Below are 15,458 nucleotides of genomic sequence, written 5' to 3'. Positions count from 1 at the left end.
CTTGGAAATGGTCATAAATGGGATTTACCTTGGGTTAAATTGATTTTCAATTACTTAGCACTACAAGCCAGCCCTATGCAGCCCAATTTCTTGACATACTAGATCTGTCAGATGCATTTCATTTGTCTTGAAACCACATCGATTCTGCCCAATTACATTGCGAATTTGTGAGTGTCCTATCACCTGGATGATATCTCTTGTGGAACTTCTTTGGATCAGCTGTCCTGTGGAACAATTACAAATTTATTTTTCCTAATAAAAGTAGGCAATATATTAACATTTTGTTTATTTGGCCAACCATATATTCAAATGCAGTACCTATCAGTACTCACACACCCTCCAACCCCAACAAAATTCCACCACTGGCTATTAAAACATTACAAAACATGGATGAAGGACAGAGTGATATATCTAAGTATGTAAAAGGATAAGTGTCGTCAGTCACAGTAGGTGTGTAATAGGAACAGGAAATTAAATCTATAAAAATTCTAACAGGATAGGACACCAGGAGGCCAACATTAAGAAAGATACAAAAATGAAAAATATCATAAAACTGGATTTTTAAATATGTATGTAAAAAGAAAAAAAATGTTCTGCCTTTAACTAAATTTTAAAATATTACTAGTTTGCTATTAATTTATTCTTATTAAATTGCTCCGACATGCTAATTAAATCAGTGTGCTCGAGTCAATAATTTCCAACGACATTCAGCAACTCTGACAAGTAGCATATTGATTCATTTAAAAGGCAAGACTATAGTCCTCGAAAGAAGACAGAAATGTATGATAAAAATGGAATTCTGATGGTGCAACTTATTTTTCCTGATCTTAAAACAAAGAAATGCCTTAAAATGATCGCTGGGCTTTATCTTTTTCTTAATGATAAAAAAACACCTTCCTAATTCAGATAAATTTTTCTTTCATTTCCATTCACATTTCCTTGTTCAATAGTGCTTGCACAAAGAAATGACTCACCCAAGCAAGCCAAATGAAACATATACAATGCTTTCAGACATCACTCATAGAGTTTCTAACTGAACTCAAGAAATATGGACCTAAAGGTGGTGAGGATCCACATGTGAGACACTGCTTTAAGATGTTTTTGTTTATTACAGATTTTACTGTAACCCAACCTGTCCAGAGGGGACAATAACAGTGGCATTCCCATTATTTCCCCTTAACCACCACTGTCAAAGCTTTGGTAGTGTCCGTCGTCCTGTGTAGAATTTTTAAAAAATGGAAGTCATGGCTCAATAATGCCATCAGGAGGGACATAATATCTTTTAAACTTAAGTCATATTGTATCAGGTTTGACTCAGTTAATAACAATCTTGCCCAAGTCAGAAATCATTCACAGCAAATCAAGAGACTTAAGCTAGAACGGTACATCAGAGCAGCAGGGTTTTGTGCAGCACTAGCAGAGTTCTATTTGCTGCAGCCCTTTAGCCCACTACTCATATTGGCTTTGAGGAGGGTCTAGTGCCTTAGAATTTAAATGAGGGCTATGTGAATGTAAAATATCAAATAGTGATATTTTAAAGAGAAGTGGAATTATTCTTTGTATCCTAGCTAATACTTATCCATCGTTTAACATCAGTATAACAGACTGGTCATTATTACATTGCTGTTTGCAGAAGCTTGTCATACATAGATTGGCCATTTCACTTCCCACAGTTGTACAGTGACAACACTGCACAAACTACTTCATTGGCTATAGAGGAAATTGTAGAGGCAGATACAATTACAATGTTTAACAGACAATTGGACAGGTACATGGATAGAACAGGCCTAAAGGGATATGGGCCAAACATAGGCAAATGGGACCAGTCCAGATCAACATCTTGGTCAACATGGATGAGTTGGGCCAAAAGGCCTGTTTCTGTGCAGTATGACTTTGTATGTCTACTATGACTATGTACTTGAGTGTGCAGAATGGGGGACCCAGAACACAAATCACAGTCTGTAGGGTAGCAATAAGTGGGCTACTAGTATATATTTAATGAATAGGCAAAATGTAAAATTGTTAGCATTCACCAATCAAAATGGATACAACCCCATTACATGAAAAATATGCCATGTCTTTTCCAGATATTATGTTCCAGGTTAAATCTGGCAGTCACAACTTGCAAGTAATCTGTAAACCATTCCAGCCTTTCTGTAGCATGTTGATTCAACAACAATGTCTGACCAACCAGTTAACCAGCCAGAAGAGTCTGTCATTTTTTTTTATTGAAAAGTTTTGGCATTATACTGTACATTTTTTCAATGTCAATTCTTAAAGCTGCACTTTCCAGACAGTGATATAATAGAGGCCAAAGTGAATTTCAGTTAATTAGCAACTATTTGCATCCAATGTTCTGATGGTCAATAGCACAGATAATGAACCACTTAATGTCAAAGTCCAGTAAGCTCAATTAAAGGCATTGCCCAGTTGGAACATGCAATACTTAAGCTACTGTCCCACAGACCAATTCAGTGGCAACTGTGCATTTTATTCTTGAAATCACAAAACACAAATGTCAGTGTTATTTACAAATGTACATCACAAAATGTCATAGCTAAATTGAGACTATATTGACCTTTGGGTTTCTGAAGTTCCCTTATTTTGTTACAGAAACACGCTCATTAAAATACCTTCCCAAAAGTGATGTATCACCTTACATACAACACTGTGACATTGTCCCCAAAAACTAAATACAAAGAGGTGAATTACAATGTACACAAGAATACTTGGGTGATGTTGAATTCCTTGTTTAAGTCTTTACTCTTCCCAATAAAGGGGCTTCCCAGGTTATAGAAGACATGACTTAAGAAAATCTGACAATGCAAATTATTCCATAATTTAAAGAATTTTTCAAGATAGTAACAATAATGTTTAGTGGGATTCATTAACTGGATACAGTATATATTCCATTAGTTTAATTATTAATAGCATTAGGGTGAAATCAAATTATAGGAAATGATTGCAGAGTGATATGACATGGTTAGCAATAGAAAACTGATGTTTCTGATTTATGGGGGCGCGGTGAAAACAGAACCCCTTGTACCAGTCTTGTACTAGTAATCTTCCATCACAACACCCCTAGCGAACTCATCTTACATCTGGCCTCATACCTCTGACACTGACAGACATGATTCAGCTGAATAGGCTCCACTCTCTCAAATCTAATCCCGAAACAGTTCTGCATCCATATTTTGTTTTATTCTTCCAAGTCCACTTTTTTCTTTTATTAAAAAAAAAGCAGCATTTCATTACTCTCTCCTAGCATCTCTTTTTATTTGAAGTTTCATATTCACCTGTTTTAGTTTTGGCAAATTTTTCTTCTTTGAAGGCATATCAAATACATTATTATGGGTCAAAATTTTAGAGCTGGAATAAATTACCTCATATGCCAGAATTTCAGTGAGTGTTTTTTATTCTCTGTAACAATGTCAGTCCTGCTGAGCTTGGTTTGTAAATGCACTGCCCACTGTGGAAATAAGAGATGGTTACAGTGGTGCTGCTGCAGCAGTTAAATTACTGGCCTATTAATGCAAAGATCTGGACTAACAATCCTAAAACCCAAGATCAAATCCCACTATAGCTGCTGTGGAATTTAAGTATGGTTCATAATCTGGAATTTAAAAATGAACATCATGAAAAACCCAGCTGGTTCTCTAGTGCCTTGAGGGGACAAAATCTACCACCTTTACCAGGTCTATCCTGTATCCCACAACAAAGTGGTTAACTATTAAATGTCCTCTCAAGTGGCCTATCGAGCTACTCTAAAGGGGCAATTAGGAATTGAAGTGGCCTATCAAGCTACTCTAAAAGGGGCAATTAGGAATGGGTGATAAATGTTGTACTTGCCAGTGATACTAACATCTTGAAAAATGAATAAATGAAAAGGACAGAACAGCTAGGGAAACACTCTGTAAACCACTTTCGAACTTGACTTCACTAACTTCTGCTACTGGAGTCGTCATCTCCTCCAGTAGCAGAATTAATGGTTGGTGAAAAACTGGACATTGTGCTACAGGGTAAGACAATGATATGCAACAATATAAATTTTGCATGCTCAGAAACATCATTCTCCAGACATCCAACTAAACAAAGTTAATTAATATAAGGCAAAATTAAGAGCATTTTAATCAAATTCAGGCACTCAGCTAAGAGTTACAAAAAAGTCAGCTGGATTTTATCTGAAATGTGTAGAAATTAAAAGGAATATAGGAATGTTTAGTTATTTGACCTCTTATGCCCACTTCGTCATTTTATTACATTAAAGCAGAGCTGAATTTCACCTCCATTTATCCATCTTTGATAGATGTCACTTGATAATATCATCTAATGAAGATCTACCAATTCATGTCTCGTACATTTCAATTGACCCAGATCCACAGTTTGGGAAAATAACAGTTTGGTATTCTTCAGTGGAAGCTACATAGTAGATGCTTCTTGAAGTGTAGTTTTCAAACCCAACTGCAGTGATAGGGTCTGATCAAAGCACTGTACAAGTAGAAGTTCCTCTGCTTTCCATTTAAAACTGCTCATGATAAAAGCTGACATTCCACCACTTTTTATCATGAGCCAACAAGATGAAAAAACCTCTACTGGCTGTCTAAATTTGCAGTGTTGGGATACAAGTGAATTGCAGATTCAGTGAAAAGTAGACTGATTTCAAAGTTACAGCTGACCTTGAGAGCTGAAATCTCTGCACTTCAGAATCAGGTCAGAAGTATCTCAGTTGCATTCCCCATGTTTAACAGCAATGCAAAACTACTTCACTTAGAACTAAAACTGCAATGCCAATGCACTCTCAATCCCTAGTTAATACTTCTTTTGAAAAAGAAAGCTGAAGAACCTTCAATTTACTGAAAAATTAAGTTTTTAAGACATTTAAATGAAATAATCTCTTCTCACTTTAGTACAACTACAGGAGCCCTGCCCTTTCACCACCACCTTTTCCATCGTCCAGAGCCCAAAACAGTTGCCAGGGGAAGCATTTACTTGCACTTCTTACAATTTGACAGAGCCAACACATTATGGCTGTTTGGGTTATGAAAGCCACCCAAACAGAATCCAAAAATCACCAAAGACCTGAGATACAGAATAAAATTCATTCTTATGGAATTTATTTGGGGAAAAATAAACATAAAATGCAAAAGAAGTAAATATTGTCTATTTTTCAGCTCACGTTTAGAGTTATAGAGCAATACAGCAGGGATACAGGCCCTTCGGCCTAACCAGTCCATGCCGACCACGGTGCCCACCCAGCTAGTCCCAATTTCCTGCATTCGGCCCATATCGCTCCAGGTCCTGCCCCTCCTTGTACCTACCCAAGTGCTTCTTCAATGATACTATTGTACCTGCCTCAACCACTTCCTCTGGCGGCTCATTCCATATACTCACCACCCTCTGCGTGAAAAAGTTGCCCCTCAAGTCCCTTTTATATCTTTCCCCTCTCACCCTAGATCTATGCCCCCTAGTTTTGGACTCACCTTATCTATGCCTCTCATAATTTTAAATATTTCTGTAAGTTCGCCCCTCATTCTCCTACGTTCCAAGGAATAAAGACCCAGCCTGGCCAACCTCTCCCTGTAACTCAGGCCCTCTAGTCCTGGCAACATCCTCGCAAATCTTTTCTGCACTCTTTCCAGTTTAATCATGTCTTTCCTATAACAGGGTGACCAAAACTGTGCACAATATTCCAAGTGTAGCCTCACCAACGACTTATACAACTGCAACATAATGTCCCAACTCCTATAGTCAATGTCCCAACTCCTATAGTCAATGCCCTAACTGATGAAGGCCAGCATACTCTTTCTTGACCCATGTGCAGATAATGCGGCTTGACACTCTCTCCTTTCCCCACCTGGCTTCATCTTCCCTTTTCTTCCTGTCTCCATCTATCACCATTACCTTCCAGCCTTCAATTTGTTTTTTTGCTCCAGATTACAGCATCTGCAGTTACTTACGTCTCCAAAAGCAGCTGCTGGCCAGTTAAGAGATTTGCTTTAGAAACCTACAATGAACCAACTGCAATACCGTCATTACTGTTGAAGGAAAAACATCCCATAGGAGTGCATCTCCACTTATAACATGGGATTCAATGGGAAATAGGGTTTCACATTATGGAAACGAAAATCGCTGATATGGATGGTTTTCTAGGGACTACAACCCTTCCATAACACAGAGGTCGGGAGGGGTCATTTATAAACAGATTGAAGACACTGTCTATTCAGACTACAAGCACGCTCCATATGAGGGGGAGGGGGAGGGCCCTTCGGCCCATCAAGCCCATGCCAACCATCAACCACCCATTTACACTAATGCTACATTAATCCTTTCCTTATTTTTCCCATATTCTCATCAATTCTACCACTCTCCTCCACATTCAGGGCAATTTATAGTGGCCAATTCTACCAATCCACATGAGGGAGGAAACAGCAGAACCCGGAGGAACCCACGTGGTCAGAAGGAGAACGTGCAAACTCCACGCAGATAGTACTGGAAGTCAGGATTGACATCAGATCTCTAGCACTGCAAAGCTGTGAAAGTTGACCCGCGCTGTAATAAAGCAGACAACAGCAGAACCAAAGGAGCGTACAATTAATGCTTTATTATTTTAACGCTAGCGGGAGTGAGGGATACAGAGAAAAAGTAAACAGTGTAACGCGAGCTCTGTACTGATCCCCACTCAGATTTACTGGTTAGTGTCCCTACTTTTATACTTAATCCGTGGGAAATTGCACATACTAGGGCAGTTGCCTACAGCAAACTTGTAGCAAAGCAAGATATGCCTTAAACATTTCTTTGTTTCTCACCAGCACTTGCAAACTTGTAGCCATAACTATAGTCACCCTATTGACTATAGTTGAAGCAATATCACGCCATGGTTGAAGGAATAATAGCTGCACACCATTAACCCTTACATGTCCAGTTACCTTTTACAAAGCTACTAACTGCACCACTGTACTTCCTCTTCTACCTACCATGACCACCTTATTCCTCCTTTCTCGTACAGAAATTCATGCCTCAATTGGCTGGTATCAAGATCTAAATTGATGATTCCCATTAAAGAGTAATTATAAGTGAATAACCTTGCAATAAGCAAACAAAGGTGTAATGTTTCTCAGTTTAATTGTTGCAAATTTTTCTTAAGCTTCCATTTACTCATTCTCAAACATCGAGTAAACCACAGAATTTACTCTGCACAGTTGCTTCTGATTATTCGTATTCCTCAGTTTCACTGGGATACCAATTCAATAACAATTGGATAACAATTCATTTGAGAACATTTCACTGCTGATTGTTTTTTTAGTGGCACAAAATTAAAACAATTGTGCTAATTTTAATTTGGTCAATTTAACAAAAAAAAGCCTGACAGTCAGGATGCTACAATTATTACTCCAAAATTTGCCTTTCTAAAACAGGTTCAAACTCATTAACTCAAAACTCACATCAAATGCTGGAAATCTGGCATAAACTAAGAGTTGTAAATAGAGCGAGAAACAGAATTGATGATGTTTCATCAGAACTGCAAATAAAAGTTTTAACATGTGGGAAAAGCGTAGAGGTGGATAGAACAAAAGACAAGGTCCACGATAGGGGTGGAAGGCAAGAAATATCGAATGACAATAGTGGTGATGGAGCCAGACCAGATTCTGTGATGCAATAGCAATCCATCCAATTTAGAAGGTACAAAGGAACCAATTACAAACAATGAACAGCAGCCCACCGCAACCCCCAAATGTAAATAAGAATTTTACATCAGTTAATTTCAAGCATTATACCATAATGGACACAAACTTACAAAACAAAATTAAATGCAGGAATATAAAAGAGGTCACTATGGTACCGTCATATAACTATCGGTAAGGTTCATGCAAAAAAAATTTGGGCTTCGTTTAACCCGATTTTCTTTCCTTAAAGATTCATGGCAACAAACAAAGTTGATATGTTCTTGTTTTTTTCATAATAGTTATTGCAGACTGGTCTATTGACTTGTATTCTTTTCCCTTTCTAAGCAGAATATCAGGACATTATTAAAATGACCTCTTTTTTTCCTGCCTTTGGATTTATACATACCATTACCTCTGTAGGCCAACTGATAGAAGTTCCAAACTTTCTGGCCATTTTCCATCTATGATTTCCCAAATAAGCTCTGACATCAGTTTCCTCATGAAGTCCAAGAGCAGAACACCTATGGGGGAAATCAGGGACTTTGTTCACTTAAATTGAAAGAAAAGAATACGAGGGAACAATGCAAATATTGGTATATGATAACTTTTCAAATTAATTGGATATAGTTGAATTTTGTTCTGTACTTGTTTTCATTTTAAGCTGATATAGAGTTATGAAAAAGCATTTAAAAGCTATGTCAAAATTAGAAGCATTCTATGCTTTCAACAGCTTTGACAACATTCTAAACTTGGGGAGAGGGGTTAGTGGCTGGGTGGCTTGCAGTCGGCTTGCTGCTGGCAGGTAATTGTGGCCTTAAGCCTTCTGAGCAATTAGATTTCAAATTTGATTTTTCAATAAAATGTTACATAGCATGGGAAGTCAGTGCACTCTTGACATAAATTGCACAAGCTATAAAACTAAGCCAAAACTGCATAATGTCAATCATCTATCCGATCTATTTAAAAGGTCATGGTATTTTTATTACATTGAATAACTGGAAGAACTCCTTATTTTATTCATTTTTCAAAATGTGGGGATTGCTGGCAAGGCCAGTATTTACTGCACATCACTGATTTTCTTCAACAATGTTGTTGTTAGCCACCTTCAACCACTGCTGTTGTTTGGTGAAGGAACTCCCACAAGTGCTACTTAGTTGGGAGCTTCAGGACTTAAACCGAGTGATGATGAACAAGCAGCAATATATTTTCAAGTCAGCATGGTGTGCAACCTCATGGAAAACCTGTGGATAGTGGTATCACCATGCACCTGCTGCCTTTATCCTTCTTGTTGATGGGTTTGAGAGCTACTATTAAAGTAGTAATTCCTATCTATCTGCAATTACCAGACTGACAGAAAAACAGATTCAAGGATATGCCCAAAGCCCCCTTAAAGTAGTACAATGCCTCAATTGATCAAACAAGGAGCATTTGGTATGGTATTGAGGTCACACATCAAGAGCACACAGAAGCTGTGCATAAATGGTGGAAGAAGAGCACCAGCTCTTAAAATACCCACCTCCTCCTCACCTGTGAAAGAGGCATTAGCTCCCACACTGGCCTCATTGGTTTTGTGGGTTCTAAGGTAGCTAGAGCAGAAGCAAGTCATTTTCAGTCAGAAGGTACTGCCTAATAAGAAAAAGGGATAGTAGCAGAGAGAATGGATGGGATGAAAATTGATAACATCCAGATAATAGAAAGGCTAAGAATGCTTAAAGCAAGCAAATCACCTGGTCTGGATGGGATGCATCTTAGGTTCCTGTGGGAGGCATGGGTGGAGGATGCAGAAAGTCCTGCTGTTATAATTCCTAGAGGCAGGAAAGGTGCAAAAGGATTGTAAAATGACAAACACAAAAAACACCTTTGTTCAAAATAAAAGAGTAGCCCATTTAATCTGGTTTATGGAAAGCTTTTAAAAGCAATAATGAAGGAAAACATTAAAAGGTGTTTGGAAAAGTTGGAGTTCATGAAGAAGGGTCAGCAAGGATGTCAAGGCAAATCGTTTGGGAAACCTGATTGAATTTTTTAAGTAACAGAGAATGCTGATGAAGCAAATGCAGAAAGATGTCATCAACCTGGATTTTCAGAAACCGTTTGATGAAGTCCCCACAAAAGGCCAGTTAGCAAATGTGAGGCCCATGGAATTAAAAGTCAGTTACATAATGGATAAGAAACTGGTATAAAGATAGAAACCACTAAGTAGTGAAAATCAGCTGCTTTTCAGACAAGTGGAGCTCGCCAATGGTCAGAATTGCAACCATTGTTTTTTCTTCAAAACCTCAGTCTTAAGATGAGTGTGCAGGATAAAACTTCCATATTTGCAGATGGCACAAAGGTTGGAAGTTTGGCAAGAGTGATGAGTATAGTGATAGGTTGGGAGAATGAGCAGACCAGTGACATAATCCAGTGATGGTTCTTGAGTGGAAACCTTTGCAAATGTGATATTTGATGTACTTAAGACCAAATGTTGTTTCATATTTTTTTAAACCTCAAGTTACTAAGATTCTCAGTACTTGGAACCAAGCTGAGTATGTTCCAAAGAAAGAGCTACCTCCCACTTTACAAATGTTTGCACAAGGAAGAGTTCTTTTAGGAATGTAACCCCTTTGTTAATTGTTACCTGTACTTCCTTTTCATTTTGCATCTACTTTCTCTCCACTCCTGGCAAAGATTCCACTGCAGCTAGAAATGGATATCATTCATTTGCAAATATTCACAGGAAATATTAGTAAGGTTAGAGTTGGGACAGCAAGCCCTTTGGGCCAACAAGTATACATTAACCATCAAGATTATTCTCCTCACATTCTACTCTATATTTGACCCAAGAGGCTTAGCCACTGAGTATTCCTACAGCATAGACACAGATATTGAGGGAATTAAGAGATTGGAAAGGGTGCTGAGATCAAGATCAGCACTGATATTATTGAATGGTAAAACAGACAAGGTGACAAATGGACACCACTTCATTTTATTTCTATGTTCTTGTCTTCACTCAATAAACAGAGTAACAATGACCATCATGACTGCAGTAAAAGGAATATTCAGATGTTTTCCTTGGCACTCATTAAAGTTTGGAAGGAGCTTAATACGTGAAGATTTGTGGTCAAAAGTACTGTTATACTGGAGCAGCTTTAGAGTCTGGAGCAGAATACTTGGTTGGGCAGGAAGAAGAGCTGAGTCACAGTTTTCATGAAGGATCAGAGTCTCCTGACACATTACTCCCATATTAACTTGCTTCCTCGGTCTGTTCCTCCACATCCTATTCTAGCAGTCTGTGCAGCATTCAGTGCTCCTTCTTTTCCCCATGCCCACCCTACCCCCCCCCCCCCCTTCACCTCTGCTCCTGACATCAAGCCCCAAAGTCAAACCAAAAGAATAAGTATTTTTTAAGAACGTTAAGATTTAATTACACCAAAATATCTGATGAATTAATGGAGAAACCACCTGCTAAAATGGCTTTGAAATATATTAGGGCCTATTTTAATTCATCACTCAGAAGTCCAGGTATGAGGGGGAAAAGGAGGTATTTGCTGATTGTCAAAATTGAGGAATTGTTCTCTGTACTGGTTATTGCTTCATTCATGCCATTGCCAGTTTGTGAAACTTTTGCTTTTGTTACTGACTGATTTGGCAGGCATATTAGCCGTCAAAAATTTGATTTTTTATTGTTACATTGTGGTACACATACAACATGACGAAAAATGTCAAATTTTAATGCAAGTTCACAAACTTGAACTGGAAGTGACTCCTTTCCTATTTCTAGAATGTAGATCTATGTCAGAACAAGAGACTCCCAAATCTCAGATAGTGACGAGGAGGCGTAGAGAGATGGATCGACTGGTTGAGTGGTGTCACAATAACAACCTCGCACTCAACAGCAAGACCAGGGAGTTGATTGTGGACTTCAAGAAGGGAAAGGCGGGAGAACACACACTAGTCCTCATTGAGGGGTCAGCAGTGATAGAGTGAGCAGCTTCAAATTCCTGGGCGTCAACATCTTGGAGGATCTACCTTGAGCCCAACACATTGATGCAATCATGGAGGCAGCACACCAGTGGCTCTACTTCTTTAGGAGTTTGAGGAGATTTGGTATGTCACCAAAGACTCTTGCAAATTTCTATAGATATACGGTGGAGTGCATTCTGACTGCTTGCATCACAGCCTGGTATACAGCCTCCAATGCACAAAGATCGCAAGAGGCTGCAAAGGGTTATAGACTCAGCCAACTCCATCACAGGCACAACCCCCCCCCCCCCCACTATCGAGGACATCTTCAAGAGGCAGTGCTTCAAGAAGGTGGCATTCATCATTAAGGACCCTCACCATCCTGGACGTGCCCTCTTCTCGTTACTAATATTAGGGAGTAGGTACAGGAGCCTGAAGACCCACACTCAATGATTCAGAAATAGCTTCTTCCCTTCTGCCAGAGTTCTGAACAGTCCACGAACACTACCTCATTATTCCTTTTTATTGCACTGTTTAGTTTTGTAATTTATAGTAATTTTATGTCTTTACATTGTACTGCTGCTACAAAACAACAAATTTTATGTCATACAAGTCAGTGATGATAAATCTAATTCTGATCTAGAGCCCCACGGGCAGCAAAGACCAAATAAAGTAGGATAAGGCAAAAAGAGGAAGGTTCTGTCAAATGCTGAGTCTCTAATACTACAGAAAAGTTAGAAAGTATATGTGAAATTAAAAGAAAAATTAGAGGAGCATAAAAGCAACATGAAAGGTCATCAACCTGAACTCTTCACATATGCTGCCCGAGCTGCTCAGTATTTCAAGTTTTTTTTCCTGTTACTTCAACACAAGAACAGTGTGATTATTGCAGGATTGTATAAAACTCCATTGGGCCACATCCAGAGTAAACTTCTGGTCACCACATTACAAGAAAAATATGATTACCTTAGAAAAGGTTCAATGAAGATTTGCAAGGATGTTGCCAAGAGTGGATAATCTTAACTCTGAGGAAAGACTAGATAGGCTGAGAGAGCATTTAAATTTAAAGATATGACGCATAGGTGGGATTTAATTGAGGTAGATAAAACTATGAGGGGCTCAACAGAATGAATACAAAGGACCATTCTCCTTAGCAGAAAGGTCAATTTACAATTGCTCCAGAATATTTAATTCTATAGTGCCTCTACAAACTGCCACCATCACTGAAGCTGCAGCCAATACAAGTAATGTTTTCAGGAAGAAAACCTTAGAGAATTGGAAAAAAAAGCATGAAAAAAAGGTGGAGATAATGAATCAGCAGTGAAGTGCTTTCTGATCCAGTTAAGTTTGAAGGAGGTAATGAGGGCACCACATCATTATAATGTCACAAATGTCTTAAGGCAAGGACATTCCCCAGGTGACTAATCTCTTCAGGCAAATTTAGCATAATATTCCCCAAACTATCATTCAATGTGATATGACTGAATGAAGGTAATAAAAAAACAAAAATTCTTCATAACTGTGTAAGTACCTTCAAATACAGCCAAATTTTTAATGAACAGAGCATTTTAAATGCTGCCCTTTTACTCCCCAAAGTTTTCTTTACTTTGAAATGCACTTGTTACAATCAGATCACTGAAAGAATTGCTACCTGCAATCCCATCAGATGTGAAAAGGAACATTTGTTCTTCATTAAGAAATGATGGCTGAGGGAGCTTGTCTAACCAGAAATTAAGTTGTAAAGACTGTTAAACATTTAGAAAACCAAAAATAACTGCAGATGCTGGAAATCTGAAATGAAGAGAGAATATTGGAAACACTCAGAACTTCTGAGTGTTTGCAGCACTTTCCATTTTTATTTTTGGAAGTCTCTAGATTTTTTGTTCAGCATCAGGATTTTGTAACTCTAGGCTGTTGTTCTGGAGAAAAAGATTGGAGTTCCTACTAATGACTAAATTCCAGTAACCTCTGATGAAACAACATATTAGGGGAGAAGACATCAGGCTTGAGTGTAACTTTTCTTAGGTTAACTAGACTGTCAATCCAAGCGAAGCTCATTAAGGATGAGTTACTACCCAGAGCTCAAGAAACTGCATCCCAGAAATATTTTCATAATGAGAAGGTAACATATTATAAACTAAAGCAAATATTTTAAGCAAATAAAGTTGCATTATGAATTAAAGACAACTTGAGCCTCTTAATCTTAAACAAAACATTGTCATGAGCTACAGTACAGAGCCTAACCCAAAGAAAAACAATTTATCCAGTTAGAACTGAACTATAATTAATCATTTATTATACTCCACTTCTAGCTGCATACAATTAGCTTGACTCATCAGCATTTAAAACATAAGTATTATTCCTTTGGAAGAACAAAACTTAATTGCATAAAATTTAAAATAGGTCAAAAATAACTTTTGAATTTATAACAAGGATTATTTTGATAAGTAGATATTACAATAGATTTATTACATTTCATAATCAAATACAATCAATATGCCCATCAATGTTTAACATTACTAATGGAGACACAAGAGACTGTAGATGCTGGAATCTGGAGCAAAAAACAAGCTGCTGGAGGAACTCAGCGGGTCAGGCAGCATCTATGGAAGGAAATGGAGAGACGGTATTTTGGGTCGAGACCCTGCATCTGGACTGAGAGTCCAGATGCAGGGTCTCGACCCGAAACATCGACTGTCCATTTCCCTCAGATGTTGCCTGATTCGCTAAGTTTCTCCAGCAGTTTGGTTTTTTTTTGCTTAACATTACTAAAATCGCTTCATGTAAACTCACCAAATCTTGAGAACCAAAACTCTTCAAAGTGCACTTGCTTCCAATCCAAATGAAAGTACATGCTCAAATTGAACCAAAACAACTTTCTTGCTCAGAGGTTTATGTCCTTTACAGATCCACTACAACACTCGTGTGAGGTGCACAGCCGAGGTACACTGTGTGATATGTCGGCAGTAAAAAAAAACTAATGACTCCACCCATAAATTCATGGTTGGTGGTAATGCATTTACAGCAAAGAACATGTGTCATACTTTCCCTCAGTCATTTGTTTATACTGCAACCAGTATATTTTGACAAAATTATACTCAAGAACATTTTGCTAGAAGACAAAATCCCTCAGTTCACCACTCTTTAATCTTTGGACTATTGATATTGCGGCATGAAGTGATGCATTTCATTTGGCACAAGATTCTGTGTACATGTTCTAATTAAATATTTTTTCCTCAGATGATTTTGGAATGGAATTTAGTATGAACAACATTTGATTCAAGTTAAAATCAATCCCTATCATGGTTCAGGTTCAATATGAAAATGATATAAAGAAATGTCAAACATTTCATGTGGCATGCTCTTACTCTCAAGTTTTACACAGCATTTTAAATAGAAAATCAAAGGCAAGTAGATACACAGACACACACACACACACACAATTAACTATACCATTGAAGACATTTCGGAACCAATTTTAGCGCCTGACTCCAGAATGAATTTGGTTCAGATCTCAGACACTCAGTCATACAGCATGGAAACAGGCCATTCAGCCCACTACGTTTACATCAACCATCTTCCAGCACTTCTATGCCTCGGCGATCAAATGCTTATCTAGACACTTCTTACATGTTGTCTGACTATGAAGAGGGAGCTATTTTAATAAGCCTTCCCTCCCTAAAGTTGATCAACTTTAAAAATAATTACAGGATGCTGAATTTACCCAAGGCATTTAAACTTAAATGTTACAGAAGATGCAACTGTGCATTATTGCTGCTCCTTTCATTGTTGGGTGTCTTGTTGCTCATTCGCTTGTAAATAAGTGATCTGAAGTAAGATTTTCTATAAATG

The 15,458-nt window shown here is 38.0% G+C and overlaps 1 protein-coding gene across 5 annotated transcripts in view; it reads right to left on the bottom strand.

Annotated features, from left to right (window-relative positions):
- The window catches only part of LOC127575773 (uncharacterized), a 177,643-nt gene that overhangs the window by 85,689 nt on the left and 76,496 nt on the right, over positions 1 to 15,458 (bottom strand). For 3 of the 5 annotated variants that reach the window (XM_052025852.1, XM_052025854.1, XM_052025853.1), the window contains exon 3: positions 8,071 to 8,185. The exons of the other annotated variants lie outside the window; for them this stretch is intronic. In XM_052025852.1, coding sequence (XP_051881812.1) covers positions 8,071 to 8,118 — 48 coding nt within the window. In that variant the 5' untranslated portion in view covers positions 8,119 to 8,185. The remainder of the gene's footprint in view (positions 1 to 8,070; positions 8,186 to 15,458) is intronic. 5 annotated transcript variants of the gene reach the window in all.

The sequence above is a fragment of the Pristis pectinata genome, chromosome 11 (assembly GCF_009764475.1).
Source record: "Pristis pectinata isolate sPriPec2 chromosome 11, sPriPec2.1.pri, whole genome shotgun sequence".
In the NCBI taxonomy this organism is placed as follows: Eukaryota; Metazoa; Chordata; class Chondrichthyes; order Rhinopristiformes; family Pristidae; genus Pristis; species Pristis pectinata.
Note: the sequence above shows the minus strand (reverse complement) of the source record. Positions and strands in the feature narration are given on the sequence as shown.